This window comes from Antennarius striatus, chromosome 1 (assembly GCF_040054535.1).
Source record: "Antennarius striatus isolate MH-2024 chromosome 1, ASM4005453v1, whole genome shotgun sequence".
NCBI classification, from domain to species: Eukaryota; Metazoa; Chordata; class Actinopteri; order Lophiiformes; family Antennariidae; genus Antennarius; species Antennarius striatus.
Window position 1 is genome coordinate 17,301,949 of NC_090776.1, and position 22,516 is coordinate 17,324,464.

General features: G+C 39.8%; 2 protein-coding genes across 3 annotated transcripts in view; both read right to left on the reverse strand.

The window, feature by feature from the left end:
- Positions 1-13,087, reverse strand: part of kiaa1549lb (KIAA1549-like b) — a 61,786-nt gene extending 48,699 nt beyond the window's left edge. Inside the window, exon 1 of the mRNA XM_068317602.1 lies at positions 12,777-13,087. Within this exon, the coding sequence (XP_068173703.1) occupies positions 12,777-12,996 (220 nt within the window). The 5' untranslated portion in view covers positions 12,997-13,087. The remainder of the gene's footprint in view (positions 1-12,776) is intronic.
- A 1,042-nt stretch (positions 13,088-14,129) lies between these two features.
- The window catches only part of hipk3b (homeodomain interacting protein kinase 3b), a 42,806-nt gene continuing 34,419 nt past the window's right edge, over positions 14,130-22,516 (reverse strand). The window contains exons 12-16 of one of the 2 annotated variants that reach the window (XM_068310234.1): positions 22,028-22,357; positions 21,790-21,936; positions 21,424-21,686; positions 19,619-19,758; positions 14,130-18,947 (exon numbers count right to left, since the gene is read on the reverse strand). In XM_068310234.1, coding sequence (XP_068166335.1) covers positions 18,477-18,947; positions 19,619-19,758; positions 21,424-21,686; positions 21,790-21,936; positions 22,028-22,357 — 1,351 coding nt within the window. In that variant the 3' untranslated portion in view covers positions 14,130-18,476. Of the gene's footprint in view, positions 18,948-19,618; positions 19,759-21,423; positions 21,687-21,789; positions 21,937-22,027; positions 22,361-22,516 lie in introns of both variants that reach the window. The other variant, XM_068310226.1, reaches the window with a different exon arrangement.

The window sequence follows — 22,516 nt, forward strand, 5'->3', positions numbered from 1 at the left end:
AAGAGACACCTGCGCGGACACAGGGAAAACATACAAACTCTGCACAGGGCAGGACTTGAACCCGGAACCGTCTTGAGATGACAGCGCTGCGCCACCGTGCTGCCCTTTTCTCTATTTTATAGCTATTAAAGAGTCCCCAAAAGCTACTGAAGACAAGATGACTGTCGTCGTCGTTTGAATGGATGGACGGACAGCAAGACAGATGGATGGACAGGTGGAATTATTGCACCAATCATGAATTTCTTCTCTATATCAAAGAAAATAAAACCTACATCAATTATAATTGTGATGTATCAGGTTGATAAACACCTGTGACTATCTATGGCACATCCGAGGGGACCCTAACCCCAACTGTGTACAGCAGATACTATGGCTTTGGACTGCTATTGGCTTTGGTGCGGAAGAGGTTATCCAAGGCAGGAAGAGGATGGATGGAGGAGGACAATAGAGGATAATAAGGTGGGATAAGCCTATTAAGCTTCCACAATCCCCTCTGAAATCCACACTCGAGTCAAGCACCAGAATGTCAAAATGTATGTAATACAATCACAATGCTCTGTAATCTGAGGTCACTACATGCAACAGGCAACAAATGAAGTTGCCTGTGAATTTTAACTGTAACAATAAGAGGCAAATGTTATCAGTGCACATTACTAAAAAGATAAGTAAAATATATTTTAAAAATCTATAATTCAGCCTCTACATTATCCATCCATTCATCCATCCATCTTCGACCTCACGTCTGGAGCCAGGTCGCAGAGGCAAAAATCTAAGCAGGGATGGCCATACTTCCCTCTCCCCCGAAACCTCATCTAGCTCTTCTGAGACATAATCTCTCCAGGTCCTAGGTCCTGCCACCTGGAACCTGTTTGCCATAGGAGACCCTACCAGAATGTGTTTGTTCTACACACGTTTGTTTTTCTATTCAGGCTACTATTGGTGTGCTAGACACCAGAAAAGAAACTCCAAACTAATTTCAAATATACTGTTTATATATATATATATATATTAGGGCTGTCACTTTAACGTGTTAATTAGATTAATTAATTACGCTGCAAATTAACGCAATTAATCGTGAGTGGCAAGTCAATGCGCAAGCATTTTAAATTTGTCCCATTGAGAGACCCGTAGGCTGCAGTGATGTCACTTCCTACCTGGGCCACTAGTCAAAAGCAGAGTGACTGACAACAGAGATGGACGCGACACAGGAGAGCGAGTCAAGACCACTCGGACCTTTGGGCGGAAAGTTTATTTCTAAAAAGAACAAAGACGGGACAATCAACAAAAACGCAGTGATTCTGCGCTGCCAATCTGCGCTGTAGACGCCTCCGTCAGTCTGCCCCAGGGCAGCTGTGGCTACACACGTAGTTACCATCACCAAGTATGAATGAGGAGTGAATGAATAATGGATCCAATGTAAGGCGTCTTTGAGTGTCCAGAAAAGCGCTATATAAATCTGATCCATCGTTATTATTATTATTATTATTACTATTATTATTATTATTATTATTATTATTTGTACCTTTTGAAAAGAGAATTTTCATATCACCGAAGCAGCTCCAGCCTAACGTATCATTTAAATACAAAACATGTCAAGGACACAGAGTTGAACGTTAGCTTACCCTTTTAAAGGAAAAGCTTGTTGTCATCTTGCCATTGATGTTGCTTTACTTAGAGGAATGTTATACTATTAATTTTGAATTGCTGTATTGAGTCAGCTTTAGTATTCCTTTTGATTGAGAGTCTGCTTATGTTCCCATTTGAGACTCAGCCTTATTTTATTTCTGAATTTTATCTATTTTATTTAACTGTATTTGTATTGTATTTTTGAGAAATGCACCAGGCCTAACTGGTTTGCTGATGTGCTTGACCTTTTTTCTTTTGAATTTCATTTATAAAGTACACTTAACCAATAAAAATGTGGATTTCATATCTCCTCTTGGTGAATTATATTGATTAGTCATGCACTACAATTTTGTAATGTCCTAGAATTCAAATTCTCTATTTGGGGGCCTTTAGCAGGTATGAGATTAAAATGTGATTCATTAGATTAATTAGTTACAAATCCTGTAATTAATTAGATAAATTTTTTTAATCGCCTGACAGCACTAATATATATATATAGATATAGATATAGATATAGATATACAGACACATAGACACACACTATAACCTTGTGGGTTTAAAAAAAGGAGTTTAATTTTAACACATCAAGATCCCCAATCCATTTAACGGTCTTAAGTTGCTGCCGAGACAACTCCTCTGAGTTACTCCTATTTGTTGTGGGTCAAACAAACTCTGAAAATTCTAAACTGTAATGGATCCTACAAAACAAAGGAAATTTTCAAAATGCAGAAAAGAATATCTACTTTGAGGCATCTAACATTCCGCTGGACACCGGCCAAGATGTAAGTAGACAAATGCTGCAAAATTGTTGGTGTGTCAGAGTTCAGAGAGACCATCTGGATTGAGAATGTCTAATTCGGATTGATTTTGGCAGAAAACTCATAATTTAATGAAAGATTTTTAGCCAATATTATCTAGCAGATTTATCCCAGAGATAGAAGATTGGTGCATTTAAACAGGATGAACTTCCTCATGGGAGCAGCCTTTTCAGGAATAGTTTATCCAACCATGCAAAGTGGCCTCCATTGAGAAGGATGAGAAATGGGACTGCATATCATGATGGCAGGTTCTCAAAAATCCAAGATGTCATTTGCATTAACAGAAGCACAAAAAATAAGATTGTGTGTGTGTGTGTGTGTGTGTGTGTGTGTGTGTGTGTGTGTGTGTGTGTGTGTGTGTGTGTGTGTGTGTGTGTGTGTGTGTGTGTGTGTGTGTGTGTGTGTGTCTCTCTCTCTTGCAACTGAGAGGGTATGTCTGCTCATATCAGGCATGACATGGACTTTTTTACTTCTCCTCACAGACCTTCCTCTTGATTTTGATATTCTGTCATTCTAATCTGAATTTGTGCCTGAATCTCCCACTATGACAATGATTATTATGCACAAATTAATGGGAGCCATCCATGAATTGCAATGACTTCCACTGTCAAGGAGAGTTCTGTCTCCTAGGTGACAACATCATTACTGAGAAAGACCCTGGGATGCAAAGATTTAATCTGGTGGGCATATTCTTGACCTTCGCAGAACGCACAGAGACATTAAGTCAGATGCACACGCCTTTCAAATTTCTAATAGGACGGGGGGTTGGTTGGTTGGTTGGTTGGTTGGTTGGGTTGGATTACATGTTTTTGATGGTGGGAACAGAGCATGGTGAGAACCCACATGGACTGGGGAAAACATACAAATTTTACATAACGTCAAGGAACAAAAAAAACACAATCAAATGTTTGACTTCAAAAGAGACCTTTGTCTACAGCAGATAATAAAGTGCTGAGTGGCAAATTGTGATGCATGGCCACACTCATGGTGGGAAAGACTAAAAGGGTACCAATAACGAATGAAGGTAATCCATTTCTGAAGCTGACGTAGAGCTCACAAATGAGAATGAGCCAGACTATCGAGGCCTTGTTTGTGTATGATTGTGTGTGTGCAAAAAATTAGTTCCACACTAGGATTACCACACTAAATGAACTGGCCTGTGGGGAACTGCCCTTCGTGTTAAAACCTTAAGGGGTGACTTCAAAGTGTTAAAGTAAGGTCATAAATCAAACAAATGCAATGTGGTATAGATTTATGTGTGTGTCTAAGAGTAAGTGCATTTCATTAAGTGTGTGTGTGTGTGTGTGTGTGTGTGTGTGTGTGTGTGTGTGTGTGCGCGTGTGTGTTCAGCAGTGTTAAATAAAAAGCAGACAAAAAAACAATGTACTGTTGTACATGCCTGAAAATGTGTGGCACAATGCAAGATCTTTCATAACACTGTATGTCAGTTTTTTAAGCGATTTGAAATATGTCTGAATGTGTGTAGAATAAAAGCACTAAAACCTATCTGGAGAACATTTTTTGAAGTCCTAAGTCAGCTTGATTACTGATTAATAAGATCGGTTTGATGCTTCACTGGCGCTGTCCTCCTTGCCTCGACTTTCAACTTCATTATAGATAGAAATCAGAGAGCAGGGACATCCAAATCTGTGATATTACTCGGATTCAAAAATCCAAGCTCCATCTTTGGTGCTGATTTTCCAGAGCCATAATATATCATAAGCAAATTTGCACAAGGAAGGCAATTGCGACATGACTGCATCCTATAAGAATAATGGTTAGGGCAATGAAATGTGTGCTGCTGTAAATCATTGAATCTTAAAATCTATAAGCAACCTTTGTTCACACTGTCAGAATGCTGTTTTATTGTGAATAGAATTGACCCACCTAGTTCCTTAATCTTCTTATAATCTAATTAGAGTAAACAAACAAATGGCATCCTCTCATTTACATGACAATAAGAAAACATCCTGAGTTTGTGGTCATGAAAACTCTCACACTAAAAATGGGGTCACAGACCAACAATGTGCTATTCACTGGTAAATTCCCAGATGATTATTACCTCAAATGGATGCATGAAATGTGACAGATGCTACATGTATGACATTACTGAAGTAAATTAAGCACCAGCACAATACTGACCTGACTGTCCAAGTGGCGTTCAGCACAGACATCCTATAGAAATGCGTTCAAATTCTTAGAAACATATACAGTAGTCCTTTTATGTAACATGTTCATTTGCCTGTATTTGCATCATTTTTGGGTCTGTTCTGTGTAACTGCAGTGCATTTGCTGGCTTGTATGAATCCACTGTATACCACAATCTTAACCCGATGCCTCAGACAGAGTTAACTATTGAAGAAAAAAATAGTATGAGGCTACTGAGCAAGATACTGAGAGTGAATATTGCACTCACATCTTTCAGCTTGTTGGAAACATGGCTCCCCATGTCTGTATGGGTTTTCTCTGGCTCCTCCAATTTCCTCCCACCTCCAAAAACAGGCAGCTTAGGCGACTTTGTCGATTCCAAATTATCTGTAAGTGTGTCTGTTTGTGTGTGTGGTTGTTCGTCTTTTGTGTGGTTCCGCAATGTGCTGGCAATGCGTCTGGGAACATTTCCCCGCCTCACCTCGACTTTGATGTGGGATCTAAAGCAACGAGAAAAGACACCTATATTTGAACTACCTTGCAAAATCTCTAATTTTCAACTTGAGGAGGCCCTTCAGCGACCAATCACATTTCACATGTTGGATTGTAGCATGAGTGGTTTTAACCTTTAATATGCAGGTTGTGAAAAAACATTAGTCATTATTCAAGTTGAAGTACAATCATTGTAAATATAATAAATATGTAAATAAATATGTAAATATGAACTCTGGTAAAAGTAGAAGAGGCAATTCAATTCACTTTAAATGTTTTCTCATTATGACTTTTCATCGCAGTCTAGTTTCATTCATATTATTCTTGTTAATTTCATCTTCTTAAGTGTTTCACGGACGTTATCTCGTTTAATCTTTCGTGTCTGATACGCACCAACAGACACAAGATTGTCTTCTAAGTTTTATTGTTCCGTTTAGAAAACGCAGGGAGATGAGTGAAATACAGCAACTAAGTATTTATTTTCCACTTCTGTAACTATTCTACTTTATTTGCTTTTTGCTAAAAATTTGTCAAATGGTCCCTGCAAAATTACCTGGCTTCACTACATCACTTTAGTGTTCAGCTTTGCCACTGAGTGTTGCATATTGGTCACATCAATAAGATGATCATAAGATAAACGTCCTGAGAGATAAACAGTCATTTCGGTTCAGTTCATGATTTTCCCTGATTCCAGCAGAATAACTGAAAACAGACTGAACATGTCCCAAAAAAAGAGATCAGAAACATCCCCTCTGTTGAGAGCAGGACAACATCCTCTAACGTTTCCACTGCAATACTGCATTTGAAGCAGAGCTATACTGTTCAGCTGACTGAACTTGAATTTGTTTGCTTTCTATTTATCTTTAATTGAATTACAAAGAATAAAAATGATCACATGTTTGTGTGCGATGTGAGTCACACTTTGCTAGCTGCCACAAGTATCTAAAGCAACATTTTAAATTCTCATGTGGTGAATGGGTTTGTCCGTCACAGTGAGCTCACATTCTCTCTTTCACTGACTCTAAGGGATTAGATAAATTCCACAGTCCACAGAGATCGCTATCTGAAAAGGAAAAGCCCACAGCCACATTTAATATTTCATTTAACTCCTCCATTTCTAACAAAAGATGACTACAACTAAATATAATACAATGACACTGTTGAATATTACTGATGACCTGTTCTGTGACAAGGTGAATCTTCCTCTCTTTCTCTGTCCTTCTGTCTGGCTTATTTATGTACACCATAGATCAGAATCTGGGCCTGATACAGCCTTCTGGAAAAAAAATCTTCTATTTTTAACTTCCTTAACTTTCACTTTTCCATCAGATCATTCTAAGTAACGCAGAATGTCTTCACTTAATCAAACATGACAAACTACAATCAAAGCCCCATTTATGACTCCTATGAGGGGCATCTATAGTTTATAAAGTTGTATAAATACCCTATAATTCACTGTTTAAATACAATGAATACAGCGATAATAATTCTTTACAAGCTATTATCGATGATAGACACCTTTCCAAAACCCTACGCCAATTTCTGTTCCATTTATTGAACATTCACATACATATAAAGCTGAGGTTGGCATTTAGGAGCATAATTTGAGCAACATCTTTGTCATTCTCATTGCTGCATGAAGACTGCTGACATTCAGCGTTGTGTTACCCACCGTCAACCTGGGCGAGAATCTGTGTGTGGTTCATCTGGGGTGTCTTACCTTACCTGAACTGTTGGTCTTTAAAAAACTTAAGCTAAAGAATATTCACCACATGTAATATAATGTACTTTAATGTACAAACAAATATGCATTGAGCAAAATAATAATTTGACCCCCTTGCTAAATTTGTTAGTTTGCCCACTGACAAAGAAATGAATGGTCTGTCGTTGTAAAAGGAAGGTTGTGAATTGATTTGCATTTAAATGAGTTAAATAAATATTTGATCCACCTACTGACCCGCATGATTTCTGTCTCCCATAGACTGGTTGTGTGTCCCTGAGGCACACATATTAGTCCATCCCTGTTCGAATCTCAGCTTGTTACCCATATGCAAGTCATCTGGTCACTGAAGCAATCAATCAATTAATCAATCCAATTTCAACCTTTCCACCATGGCCTCAATCATACGGTCGTCCAAGGACATCATGGATTAGGGTTAGATGACCACAGTCGGTGCCACTCTTTACAAATGGAAGAAACACAAAACAACCGTCGGTCTCCCTCTGGGGCTTCATACAAGATCTCACCGTGTAGGATTTCGATGATCAGCCCAGAATACGTAGGGGGAGGATCTATAAAGAGAAGTGAGCCAAAATCCGTCCTGAGATGTGTGCAAACATCAGAAACAGTTTTAGTCCCATTGTAATCCGTGGACTAAGATCATTGAAGACTAACAATTATTTTGTGACATGGATTCTAGTCTAGCAGGAATTTTCTGTTGCAAATAATCCTGTGTAACACACAAAACTATTTTCTTGCATAAAACTTATTGATAAAATTGGTCACATTAATAATTACCCAATCTGAGACAATAATCCTCTTAAACATTTCAGCATATGCTTCCTCAAGACATACACAGTATAGTGCAAAATACACTGTTTTTACACCCGTTTGCCCACAGACAGAAATGTTTTCAAAGAAAAAATTCAGGCGGCAGACGTTACGCTGAAAAGCCTATGTCCATTTGCAAAATGGAATAAATAATAATAGTAATAACGAGCTAATGACACAACTTACTGGCCAAAGTGCTTAGAGGTGTACTGATAAAGGATGTTTTGTGCACTCATGTTTGGTTTTTTTATGTGCAAGGATTTGGGGACTAATTAAAAGCCTGCTGTTTGTGCTGAAGAAGTAGCAGAGCCAAGATTTATCTATCATTAACCTGCACCAGACTGAAACACAGAGGGATGGATGTAAGTACAGAGAGGCACAAAGATGCAAAGATACTGGAGGGAGACATGGAGATATCTCATCACACACACACACACACACACACACACACACACACACACACACACACACACACATATCACACAAGCACAATACAGCCTGATTACACCAAACTGTACAAGTGATAATGCGAGGCAGATGGTCCGAGATACTAATTAGAAGCCTGTGTGCCTTACTTATCATTACATCCATCTATTATGGCAGTGCTGCCTGCTTTACTCACAGCAGCTATGGAGAAAAGACTGGCAAACAGCGTTCCCTCTATGCTGTGCGCCTGCGCAATTGCGCACTGCTCTCACAGTCTCAGCGCATAAGAAATAAAATTTGATATAATTGTATTGTGATATCCCGTGTGGTGTTACTATTGTGTGTTGCTGGTCTGAGTTTTTCTGCACGTGTGTGAATTGTGCATGAGTTTGCAAGACGACACCATTAACCTGGATAAAGTGTACAACCACGTGAAAAATAACGTAAAATTCAAGTCAGATTTTTGCATATTCTAATGGCTTTTTTTATTATTTTTATTTTTATGGATATTTATCATAAAATGCTGTTACTACTAGATAATTTTGGGATAGTAGAAATGCTAATAAAAAAAGGAGAAATGAAAATTGCTACTGTAGTTTGATTGTTTTAATAAGCCATGCATCTTTCTATGATCCAAGGTTTTGAAGTGTGATACTGGTTTTGAGGTGTGTGCCCTGTGTGTGGCCAAAGCAAGCACATCTGATGTTGCTCACGTAAGTCCTCAGTGCACTCAGGAAGCTTGTGTGTTTGCACAGACACATTAAAAATTAGAGGGAACATTGCTGGCAAACCTTTTGACTTTCTGTACAATGTGAAAAAGAGAACGGCACTGTGAGTGAATACTTCATATCTTTTTACTCTAACAATGATTGTCAGGATTTACATAAATTCAATTCCTTCACAAAACTGTATTTCCATCCTTTTAGTGGTTTACTTTCTGAATAAAAGATCTTGAAAAGTCACAAAGTCCCACCTTCAAAAATCTGTTCATGTTTACAAATCAAATGGACGCCTCACGGAGGCACAGCTGAAGCTCAGCCTAAAAAGAAACCATCCACCTTTACTGTGCACACACTCTCACACGCACCCGTTAAGCTGTCACAACGTGCTTACTCACAACATAATTAAAGTTGAACAGTAAATCACTGCGATGAGGTGAAACGAGGGGAGAGGAAAACAGACACAGAGCGTTGAAAAACCAAGAGTACATGCGGTCAGGTCATCAGACAAAGGCTGAGTCACGGTCTGTTTTTTAAAAACCAATTTCTGGAAGTTCCTCGAACATCAACCATTGTGGCAGCTCAAAAAAGACTAATCTACAGCAGGATACCGAAGCACACCAAAACAAGAAAAAGCCACAAACAACAGAAAATGTTGTCATGTGCAGCTCTCCTTCTCATTCATGCACAATAATAACCACTGTGGGCAAAAGGCTGCAATGCAAACAGGAAACACATTTGAATGTTGCTGTCATCTCCTTTCAATCAATTGCCGAGTAAGCGAAGGCGTCTCTTACGGCAAGTGGTCTGAGGTTAACCCCCCCCCCCCCCACACACACACACACACACACACACACACGCACGTACTAGAAAAGAGCTGTCAGCACAAGAATTCAGTGAGTTCTGTTGGAAGATGTAAACAGAGATGACATCAACCGTGTGTCTTCAAACTGCTGCTGAGGATAATTTCACTAGATGCATCGATAAAGAAGCCATAAATCAGCCAAAGGATCCTAGTAGTTCACTAAAGATCGATCATCATCCCTGCATACACATGCCCAGGTTACCCGACGCTTGTCCTGTGATCTGATGGCTGCGGAAGGATTTAAGGAGGAAATGGTTATTGTTGGGAGAAAATGAAAAGCATTTTCATAAAAAAAACTCATGCTGCACTGATTCCACGCTGGAAAAAGCTGCGAGTCCACTTATAGTCTTTTTTTTCATGCTGTAAATCTAAACAAGCAGGTAATACATTTCCATTTTTTCAGTGAGGATCTCTTTATTAACACAATTTCAACACCATCCCTTAGGTTTTTATGTAAAAATGTAACAATATTAATTCTAAGCAGCATTTTATCAGTTCAAAAACGACATATCAGTTCTTACTGGTTGACAAACTGTAGTGGAAACAATAAATTCTTGACCCAAAAGAAGGATATTGAAGGGGAAAAAATGACATTGCAGTATTTTTTTTCATCAACCAGTATGAAATGAAAACAGGAGGTGTTTTTTTTTTAGTTGTAGCTCAGGAGTTGTTTTTGCAGAAGGTTTTACACAAGTGGAGAGGAAAGGCAGTCAGAGTCACATCTGAAGAATAATAAGTACAAATTTAATTATTAATAAAATTACAGCATTGAAGTGACTGAAAATGTCGTTGCAAAAACCAATATCCAGAACAACATGACAACCATTAGGTGTTACTACTTCAAACATAGTTTATCATCTCTGCATTGTAATGCCTTATTCTTTAACATGTGGCTCATATACCCATAGTGCCATATTTGTAATTAGGGTATATCAGTAAAAAAAAAAAAGTATATGGGCCTGCTGCATTTATCAGTCTAGTGTGTTTAATGGTTTAGCCACTATGCAGGAGAAGCCAGTGCCAGACGAAGAACGGAGTATTAATCATTTACAGCTTGTTGCGTATCGTGGTCATATTGTTTTGTGAAGGCTGCATACAACTTTGTTGTCATGTATAACAATGCAATAGAATTATATGTCCCTCCAAGTGAAAGGCGCAGCACAAGCATTTCCACTCACCCTGCGCTCTCAACAACCTGAAGTGTGATACTCCCTACCTATAGACATATTGTGATCAATGGTCCGTATAAGCAGAGGGCTCTCTGGTCATCACATTCATTCATTTTGCTGTGTAGCTCAGTTGATCTGTAACAGTGGACAAATGTGTTTTCGAAAACAGTCGATTGGCCACTGTGGCTGTCTGAATGTAATTGGGAGGACTTGTTTAATAGCATTGACAAAGCAACAGAGTGTGGCTTGGGGCACATCCATGGCTGAAACTTGATCTTCATAATGAGGTCTGCATCTGCATTGATACCGATCCAGTTCACACCAGATTCCCTGAATCCTCATAAACATAAATTAGGAACAACAAAAGGAGTAGTTGTTGGAATAAATTTGTCAAATTGTGGAAAACTATTAAACCACATGTAATTTCACTTCCTCTTGAACATTAAATTGAGGAAAAGGGGAAGCGGAGTCTTTTTTTTTTTTTGTCTTGAAGGTGGATTTGGTTCAACTTTGGTGAGTTGTACACAAATAGCAGCAGCTGAGACATATCCATTATGTCCATTGTTAAACCTTACGGTACCCATCCTTCATTAACATTCTGGTGTTTTTGCAGTGTCTTTAGATCCCATGTGTTTGCAGGACATACTTAATGTTTCAGACTAATAATAAATAATAAAAGGCAGTGCAAAAAACACTTTAAAAACATAGCCGGCCAGTCTAAGACCACAGAATCCAACATTACATTCTCACTAAACCAATTGAGACAAAAGAAGTGCAGCTTCTCCAGCACTGAGATATCCTCATTGCATGCTTTTTTTGACTCCGTGTGTACTGTTTTGCTCAGGTGCTGCTGGGCTCATGTGTTTAAGAATGGATGTGCTGACTGTGAGAAGGTGGAAGTGGGAGGGCGGAGGAGGAGACTGCTGCTGTAGCAGTGCATCATTAGCAGTGGTGACACCACAGTATAGCCAACAAATCACAGTCGACAGACTGGAGGGAGATGATGGAGCTGCTGTTACACATTGACAAAACTTGTGACGGGCATCTTGCATTGTTGTAGCATCTTCAACATTAGATCAAGTCATGTGAGTGTCAAGACCAAGTCCTTTTTTTTTTCCCAGTGTGTGTGGATTGAAGGGCAGCTATGTCTACCAACCTTACCCCAGCTGCCTCTCATGCTGCCAGACACAGACAGACCCAGTGAGCTAAAGCATGTGTGCCATTAGTGCTGACCCAGATGCTCTGAAACACTGTGTGCATTGCATTCCCACAACTCAGCCGGTAATAATGTTTAACAAACCTATCAAGGAAATAGAACCAAATTAAAATTTCATTTAGAGAACAACGGTGGAGTAAAGTTGAGATGAAAGACAAAGTTGAAGTTGAGACAGCTCATTAGAAACTAACAGCCGAAGAGGACATGAAGATCTGTGCAGGAGACAAAGAAATAGAGACTCCAGGCCCAGGTGGAAAGATGAGTAGGTGAGGGTGAGTTGCATCGCATATAGAAAACCCATGCGCATCACCACACCATCTCTCTCACATTTAATTTCAGTGCTGTGTGTGTGTGTGTGGGGGGGGGGGTAATCATCCTGAATAATAGCCGTTTGGATATATTCCCTGACTGCGCAAATTCCAATGCAATATCCATTTACATGTCAGAGCATGTGCAAAAAGCGTTGTGCGTGCTTCACTAGTTTTATCTTTCTTAAAATGTACACAGCAAAATATTCAGCCTCATTCTTACAGCCTGATTATCGTGCACCAAGAAACAATGAATGTGCGGATTCAAAAAAAAAAAAAAAAAAAAAGAGAAAGAAAAAGAAATACTGCCAATGTGAATGAAAAGAATTCCGTTTCCTCCCTCTGCTGTGTGTAACTCGTGGTGTGGCGTTGATGTGACGACAGGTTAACGCAACACATCAGCCTGTTTCCCGGAGCGGAGCGCGGCGGTGTTCTTACCCTCTGCAGCTACAGCGCACCGGACAATCAATAAAAGCAAGCCCACAGAGAGGAGACAGTTCGCCAGCATCCCCGCTACACCGGATCGCCACCAGGTCCTCAAACACCTTCCCCGTCCCACGGTGTCCGTCCTTTGCGCGGAGCATCCGCCGGGTTCCGCTTCGCCTGCTCCCACCACTCCGGGCTGACCCGTCCGTCCACTCCTCAAGCCGGGAGCCATATCCAGTGGATAAGTTGCTGAAGTTTCGGTCGTAAATAATGCATTGGATCAATCCTCGTGTGTGAAGGGGAAACGGAGAGTTCCCGCGGTCTTGTCGTGTGTCCAGGGCTGGAGTGTGGATGGAGGGAGGGAGAGGCGTTGGAGGGAAATTAAGAAACGCGCCCTATCGCTCCGTTTCTCTCGGTCCACCCAGCAGCAGCGTTTGGCGCAGGGCGGCGCGCACTTTACCCGTTTAGGTTTGACATGTCGCTGCTGGCGGTGAACGACCTCGGAGACATGGAGCCACAGAGGGGACAAACATTTAAATGTGACGCCTGTTCACAAATATAAGGACAAAGAAGCTATTATGAGGTGATTTTTTTTTTTAACACCTCAATGATCAGAGCGCGCAAATTAGCCTCTGCTGGTATATTGGGGGGGGGGGGGGTTCACAGCCAGCAGCTAGAAGGACGACCTCTGCTGGGTGAATTAAACGAAACAGAACTCCATTGTGAAGCAGACATGGTTAGCCTCATTCACGCATTTTTTATTTTTTTTTTAAAGTGTCATATTCTACCTCCATCAACAGAAAGCGTCTGCCCTGAGGGTTACACTAATATCACCCGAATGTCTGAGACTGTAAACATAAAGACAGCTGTTATACCCCCTCCTCTCCACCAGGGGTCAGTCCACACCCAGTCAACCGAACAAGAGAGGCCTCTGCTTTGTTCCGATTGTAAGAATGAAGGTAGATCAATTCTGGTCATGTGACATCAAAAACCTTTTTAAAAAAACAGAATTTTGTTTTTTTAACTTTATATAAATAATAATAATATAAGTAATTAAGAGGGTTTTTTTAACTGCCTGTGGGTCTGAGAGGACTGGAATTTAATCTGTGCTGTATATCATGCATATATCTGGGATTAATAAAGTATATATCTATCTATATGGTACATTTGTCAACAGAGTTGACTATGAGTATGACTATATTCACACTGATTTTTGGGTGGACTTGATTTTGGGTGGATCTTATTTTGTCCATATATTGTGCAGAAGTTGAAATGTGAGATTAAGACCATTTCTGTGTTCAATACAGTATAAGAAAAGCACCTGAATACATGTTTTTGTTTTTAAAAAGACCAAGACAAAAGAGCTGCATCAATCGATTTTTTTTTAATTCAAAGTGAATCTTAACAATAATACACCATAAAGTTGTATTTTGACACTCACCAAAAGAGTCACCTGGAAAACCCGCTTAATGTGACAAAGTAGAGAAGGCTTGGTCACACCTAAATCACTGAGAACTAGAGAGGAAACACTATCGCAAACTGTAAATAGACATCACATCCAGAGAGTTAGTTTTCCCAGTCCTCATACTGTAAATATTGCACAGTGCAATTGCTACATGGCAAACTAGTGTAGCACAAAATAAAAAGCAAATGAAAAAACAAAACAAAGCCACATAAATTCTACAGATATTAAAACAGTAACAGTTTTTATAATCAAGTCTATTTGATGAGCAATCTAAACACACGATTCCATAACTTGCAGTGTGAATTAACTCTGAAATTGATAAAAGATGACCAGAAAACTGAAAACAAGAATTTGAATAAAAACAAACCTCATCAAATCAAAGATTTATACAGTAGCACATTTAGACTAATACATACCCTGAATTAACATCTCTAAAAGATAACACCGCAGTAGTGGATTTATTTTTTCCGATACCAAAGTGACAACTTTAAGAGTTGTCCTTTTACAAATAAATTTCTTTCTGTTAAAATGTTACACAAATAAAAGTTGTACATAAACCAAGGAGTTGATCACGTGAAAAACTAAGAACTGTTTTAAAGTTTCTCTCCTCTTGCATCCATTCTTTTAACAAGTATGGGAGAGTTTATGCAGGCGCATTGCTGGTGAATACCTTTGGAGGAATCAAAACACAGATTATATTTCACATGCTTATTATTGGGGAACTATTTCAAGCACTAATATGCCAAGTGCATGCCTTGTGATAAGCATTCCTTTCCAAAATGATACTGGAGTAGGTTGGATACAGTATACAGGTAAGAAAAGAAAAAAGAAAAAAGCCAAACAAAAGAAGTTAACACCACAACCATGTCGATGCCAGTGTTAAAATGTGGAGTATTGCACTCATGACTGACTTTGCAGAGAAACAGGAGCAAGTTTGACAGACCAGTGTGCATCCAGAACATAGACAGAAGTTATCATCCAGATCTACCATTCCTGGAGCCTTTGATTATAAAGACCAGTGTTGTCAATTGTGCTCCAGTTACTCCTGCTCAGCCTAAAGTGTTTGTACGTTGGAAAAGCCGCTATGACGGCACAGCTTCTAGGCAGACAAAGCAAAGCAACATTGGTGTTGATGCAAGGTAATGTAAAGCATGGAAATTATCTAAGAACACTTGGTGGTGCAATGACCGCACAATGTTAAGTATTGCATCTGCTGTTCAGCCAGAGTGACTATCCAAAGACTGAGTGTCATATCATTCAAAGTGTGCGTGTGTTGTATTGATGTGTTGTCGTAGGGAAGATGCGGCAGCGACACAAGAGAATCACCAGCATCTGCGTCCTCTGTCATGACTGCAAGTTGATCAGAGGCGTATAAGTCCCATGAATGATACTGTGATGGAGTCCTATTGTGTATTTTCTTTTTCCTCGTCTACTCAATACATTTACAGACTTGTTCTAGAATCTATGCCTTTGTTGTCAAAGAAGCGGTGAGGAATCACCGCCTTGAACTTGTCACTTTCTGAATCTCAAGGCACATACGCAGTGCTGCTCACACTGTCTCAATTTCAGTAAAGAAGACATAAGAATGGCCACAGTTTTGCATTGACAAAACACTGTTCTGATGTGAGACACTCATAAAGGGGAGAGCGATCCAATAAACAAGGCAGTTCAGAATATCAAACTGAAACTGATATTCTAGCCAGATACAACATTGAACGCAGAAAAGTAAAAATAAATAAATCGTAAAACAAGCTGTAAAACCCATTCTGGAACACAAACATCAGGCTAAATTCATTTTGGACACAGTCTAGTCAAACAAGTGCTTAGTGGAGAGTGTGTTTTTGTGTGTAATTGGTGAAAACATCACTGAAGCGTTTTCAGGTTTTTTTCCATTTCCTGGTATCTCACAGTGCTCCTGTAACATACCTAAGAGTACTGGTAGTACGCGTACAATTAAAAAAAAAAAAAGTTAAATCAACCCTGCAAGCTACAGCTTTAGAGTGTGTACAAACATCAATATGAAACATACAAAAATTAAGTTACATCAATACATCATTTATATGCAGTGATGAGTCTGAAAGATTAATAAGGATAAAATACTGATGCAAAAACATATACCCCGAGAAACAACAAATGCAACTCATGTTCATCATCAGCAATACAGTAGTTACAATGACACTCCAAATATGAACATAAAACACAAAAATCAAAACCACTTCTATTTCAGATAATTAGGGACCCATACAAAAATAGCAACGTTAGTTTTCAACTCAGAGAAATCACCTAATTTCACAGCTATTGAAGTGGCAATCATTGTATAGCAGCTTATCTATGATACATTCAAGAAGAAATGATGCGACTTATTAATTGCCCAATAAACTAGACAAAACCTCAGTCATTTTTAAATATAGGTTGGATTTTTTTTTTGTTTTAATTTAACCCAATTTTGCAACTACAGTATGACTGAGGTCTATGCAATCAGAATAGCTACCTTGCTCAGAAAATCAATTAGTCTTTGGTGCTGCACAAGCAACTTCATGTGAAAATAAAAGACAAAAATGTACTCACATAACAAGTAAAATGAACAGAAAAATGCACACACAGCATATCCACATACATAGAGAGAGACCGGCGCTACCATCATATATATATGTCTATATCCTCCCTGACGGAATGTATAAAATAAGCAGTTGACACCGATAATCTTGAAGCCTTTAACAAATGGTATAATGTAAAGGGAAAAGTTAACTTTGTCACACATGCATAAATGAGAGAATTGCACACAAATAACTCACACCTTATCAAGCATCTGTACTAAATAGTCTAGCTCTATAATATATGTCCATATATGTATATCAAATACTGCATGGTTTGCCCGGGCTTTGAAGATTCCATACCGTGAATTAATTTGCATTTTTTCTAACCCTAATCAAAGCCATGCCCACCACACTTCAAAACATCTACGAAACAAAGTGAAGACACTAAAAATGAAAAGAGGACAAAAATGAAAGAAAAATAATCAATGACTATTTAGATTGTATTGCAGTTTCATCAAACAGTACAAATGCTGTTTGTAATAAGAGTTTCACTAAATAGAAAGTGATTATCAAATATTAAGCAATACTCAGTACTTGCACTTTAGTTAGTTAAATCAGGAGAGGGAAAACAAAAAACAAAACAAAAAATGAACAGGTTTGAATTAAACTAAGCATTCGCAACAGCAAAGCATGCTGTTCTTAAAAGAACATAAATGTAACTCACCAAAACTGAAAAGAGAAACTCACTACAAGTTCACTACTACTGAAATATACACCGACTCCAAAATAAAAGCACCGCTGTATGCGATACATCACATCAATGCAGGCTATGCATGGACATATACACATGTGCATATATTTACTCACACATAGGATGCACCAACTGATTGGAATTTCAAGTGCTGTAATCCAGTACATTATATTCATGTATATAGTCATATGTAAGTAGAAACATTAACATTAAACATTAACAACCTCAAATATGTAAGGCACTATGGCTGGGGACAGTTATACAATGCAGCGAGTCTTGTGACACAAACAATAAGAGCAACGTTTACGCATCTCTCCGTTTACATTTTTGCTCATGCAAGACCACATGCAGCGTGAGGAACGACCCTATTTAAATCGGTTAATTGACTTACATTGCTAACACCAAAAGACACCAAAAAGGTACAAATACTTCAAACGCAGTACAACATACGCCGTGGACAACATGTGCATCTGTCGATCTAGAGCTAGAGACTGTGATGGCTTTACAAAGATGAATGTGTCTTGCACACGTAAGAAGGCAATATAGAAAAATAGCTGGGATCAGGGGTGCAAAGTCCTAACTATTCAACGCCACCCCAATTATTTACCTGTTTTGAGGAGTATTCGTAGAAGATCCAATGCAAAGATATATCAAATGTGCAAAACACATTAAGTGTGAGTTTAATTACTCATTCGTTCTTTCATTCAATCATTCATACATTATTTCCTTCTCAATTTTTGTCCAAATCACCTCCACTGCTGGAACTCTTTTTCTTTTTGTTTGTTTTAAAGCTTGAAGTTCGATTACACCCAAGTCTACATGATTCAAAAATAGCTCGCTTTCTCTATGGTTGTGCCATGATTTTGGAAATGAAACCATGTTTGTTTGTGGTTTAAGATAGTATTTGCCCTGTTCATTTAGCCCTCAGTTGTTATGAAGGGTAACCGGGGCAGCCGTGCTCAGATGTAAGGGTACTGGCTTATTTTGGTGGGGCTGAGAGGGAAACTTGCGTAGGCGGGTGAGGCAATGTAGGAGTGTGGGGGAAAGAGGGGCTTGAATTGGCCCTGGGGGTGCAGGGTAGGGGAGGGAAGCAACCGGGGGTTGATGCCCACCGCGACCTGATGCACGATGCCTGTCGGGTGGGAAATGCCGTAAGTGGGCTGAAGGACGGGGCGGGAGGCTACAGGGGAAGCCAAGAGGTGGGCCACGGGAGCAGCTGTGACCAGAGGACCAGACGGTGGGTAGGACAGTAAAGTAGGTTGGGAGTGCGGATGACCTCCAAGGTGAGGGTGGGGGCCTGTGGTGTGGTTTGGACTGCTGTGGGACAGAGTGAATGTGTGGCCATGCATTGTAGGAGGGATATAGGCCTGCGGTCTCCGATGGGCAAAGTTGCCATTCCACTCCTGATGGCAAGCACCATAGTGCTGCACCTGAGAGACAGAAGAACAACAGACATATCACTGAGCTTGTATTTTGAGCCAGTAGATGGAGCTCTTTCAATATCAATCACATGTTTGTCACACAATACTATTCAATTCCTTTTGTCTTACTGGCAAGGCAGCAAGTTAGTATTTAAACACAACAGGAAATGTTACCTCCCAACTGTGAGTAATCATAACCTAAATGCTAATCGTGTTAGTGACCACGCTACTCCGGCAGCTGACTTAAGTTCTATTTACAGCATCAAGCGTTCTCTTCACTGCTGCTCTTATAAGAAAAAAAATACTACTTAAGTGTTGTGTTCTGTTGATCACCTACTTGCTAAGCATAGTCAAAACCACTTTAGTCACCCGAGAAACTGGGACATTCTGAACTGCCAGAATATTTGTTTATTCATATTTGAGAAGACTATGTGCATGATGCAGTGAGATGGGACAGTTCAGTGTGGTATCCCATCTAAACCTGCAATATTACCACCCATCATCAAATCCTGGTGATAAGTAACAATTTCTACAGTGACTTTCCAGTGATTGATAGTCTTCTGTATATTCTGATGGACTGATGGGGTTAAAGATCCTCAGTGTCACTTTTCAATTTATACTATTAACAAACAGATTAAAAACTTGTATATTTTTGTGTAGACGCAAATACGTGTGCTCACCTGCCCAAAGCCTATAGGCTGCTGTGGCTGCGGCTGAAATGCAGGGGTGATCTTCTGCGGCCTGTTGAGCAGGGTAGTGGAGTGGTGATGTTGTCGCCCAAGAACACCTCGGCCTTTGGACTGGAACGAAGACTCTAAAACTGTTTTGGGGAAAGAACAAAGAAACACAAAGAGATTTACTGCAGAGTTAATGCAGATGAGACAGTGTGAAAAAAAAAGGGGGGGGGGGCAGCCAAGTGATTCAATTGCAACCTCACCATTGGCAACATTTGTGACTTTGTACGCTTACCAGTGATTTCAGCTGTTTGATCAGTTCCAGCCCTTTTTAATATAGTTGCATCTGTCGTCTGAATATGATCTCTGTGATTATAAATAGATATGTTTTGGAGGATCTAGGAGGAGTCTGTAACTAAGCTTGTTCACAGAACTTGTAGTAGGGTCAGACCAACAGCTATAATTACACTTGGTAGCACTAGAATAGCAAGCTGTGTCCTTTTATGTGGGGCTTCAGTTGCGATTGGGGAGAAAGATATCTTTTGACATGACGAGTGATACAATATATTTTTTTCTGAGGACTGACAGTTAAACCCTTCACCAATACCTTCAGTTAGGTAGCTCCTCATAAAAATGAAAAAATGACACTGATGCCCCACTGGCAACAGCTGTTTTAAAAACAACAAACAGCATTCCATTGTAAACCTGAAGGAAACATTCACAAGACATATATTTGTTTGTGGTATGTCAGAATGCTGTCCAGATGACATCCCATTGAATATTTCTTTCAGGACAAACAACTGTGAATGCCCTACATAGCTTTAAGAAATAAATATTCACACAGAGGCTTCTCAGAGTCTGGAGTAAAGAGTGTTCACGGCAAACAAATATCCAGAGACCAGAGCAGATGCGTCAAGAAGGTCACCTATAATCACCTGTGAGAACCTCTGTGGTCTACAAAGATGACATAATCCCAGGTCACGTGACCTGTGGAGCAGACGGCAGCGGTGGTGACAGGATCTTAGAGCCAACATGACGTAGATTAATTTACTGATCTACTGAGAGGATAACACTATCAGCACTCAGTAGTACTTCAGGCGTGCATGTGTGTGTGTGTGTGTGTGTGTATGTCCAGTAGGGGGTAAAAGTGTCATATCACATGTGTTAATTCATCTGATGATTTTGATATAACCAGTCAACTCTGCCAGCCACTCTCGATTCTAGCAGTTTTTAATAATAGAAGACAGAGCACAAGTTTGCTGTTTCATTTCAATTATTAGGTCAACTCACAATCAATTATACTATATACAGTGCCTTGTGAAAGTATTGCCCCCCCCCAAGAACTTTTTGACATTTTGCAACATTTCAGGCATCAAACGTAAACATAACAAACTGAAAATATTTTTCAAGAATCAACAAATGCAAAACTGAAAAGTAGGATGTGCAAAAACATTGGCCCACTGCGCTCTCAGCTCAGCTATCCAACTCCAGAAGTTCCCTGATGACGTCTGAATGATCCAATGTTGACCTAAATGACTTACAATGACAGAGTGCACCTGTGTGTCATTTAGTCTCACATTTACTCCTACTTTTCAGTTTTTTATTTATATACACAATATAAAATGTTGAATAAATTTGGTTCCACTTCACAATTGTGTCTCACATCTTGTTAATTCTTGAGAAATATTTTCAGTTTGTTATCTTTAAGTTTGACGCCTGAAATGTGGCAAAATGTCAAAAAGACTTGGGGGGTGCAATACTTTCGCAAGGCACTGTATGTTTCAGGGGTACATGAATCATCTTTGTTTTACCTGTGTTGCCAGTTGTTTCGTTGATTATAGCGCTGTTGTCGTTGTTATTCTGAACTCTCATTGGAGGAACCACGACAGTACGAACTGTTGGTTTGCTGGGCTCAATCTCAGGGGCAACACATGCAACACGTGGCTCGCAATTCTGATTGCCACTAGCAATAAAGCGTTGCTCTGCAAAGGGACTACTGCTGTGGCCGGAGGCATCTGAGGCAGGTGAGCTATCCACTGTGTCACAACTGCTTTCTTGCTCATCATATGACATACTGTAAAAGAGCAGCCAACAAGGAAAGACATTTTTTTTTAAACTCTTTTGCTGTGTGGTACAGCAATGTAACAATAGTTTGAGTAAGTTTGCTTTACGCAAACCTGTTTGGGAGTTTGCAGGGTGAAGTGCTGGACTGGGCTGAGGTTGAAGAGCTGGTACTGAGCGTGCTGTCTGGACTGCTGAGGGAGAAGACTCTCTTCATACTGACAGTGCTCTTGCATGCCTCACAATCTGCACTGCCCTTACACCTGAGCATGGAGGAACACAAATAAAGTGAGAAATACATTTAACAAATCATTTAGCATGCTTCTCAAATAGAAGCAACTGGTGAGTACTCACTCTCCCATTGGGTGGCTTTGTGCACCCTCCTCTTCATCACTGCTGATACTAATCACACTGATGGTCGGGCTAGCCAAGTCAGAGATTACCATGGCCTGCCTCTGCTCTTGTGAAACTGAAAGTTCATCACAGTCTGGCTCCACTTTATAGCAGTTCTCATCATCCTCCTCCACCTGACCCGCTCCTTGCTCTTCTCCAGCAATAAGCCCCGCCTCTGGGCACCTGGCTTCCTCCTCTTCCACCTCCTGCACATTCTTTGCTATGTCGGCCATCTTTGGGGACTGGCATGCTAAATTTTGGATGTTTGTGTTTTGGATGAAGTTGTTACCTCTGCTGTTAAAAACAAAGAAGTTCTTGTCAGAAAGTGAGACCACTTTTGAGGGTAACTGTGTGTTTGAAGTGTAGTTCAGACCGCACTACAGGGAAACGTTGCAGTGGTGTAAACTAGACCCTCGTGTGTCACCTCAGTCTCCAGTCAACAGAGTTTGA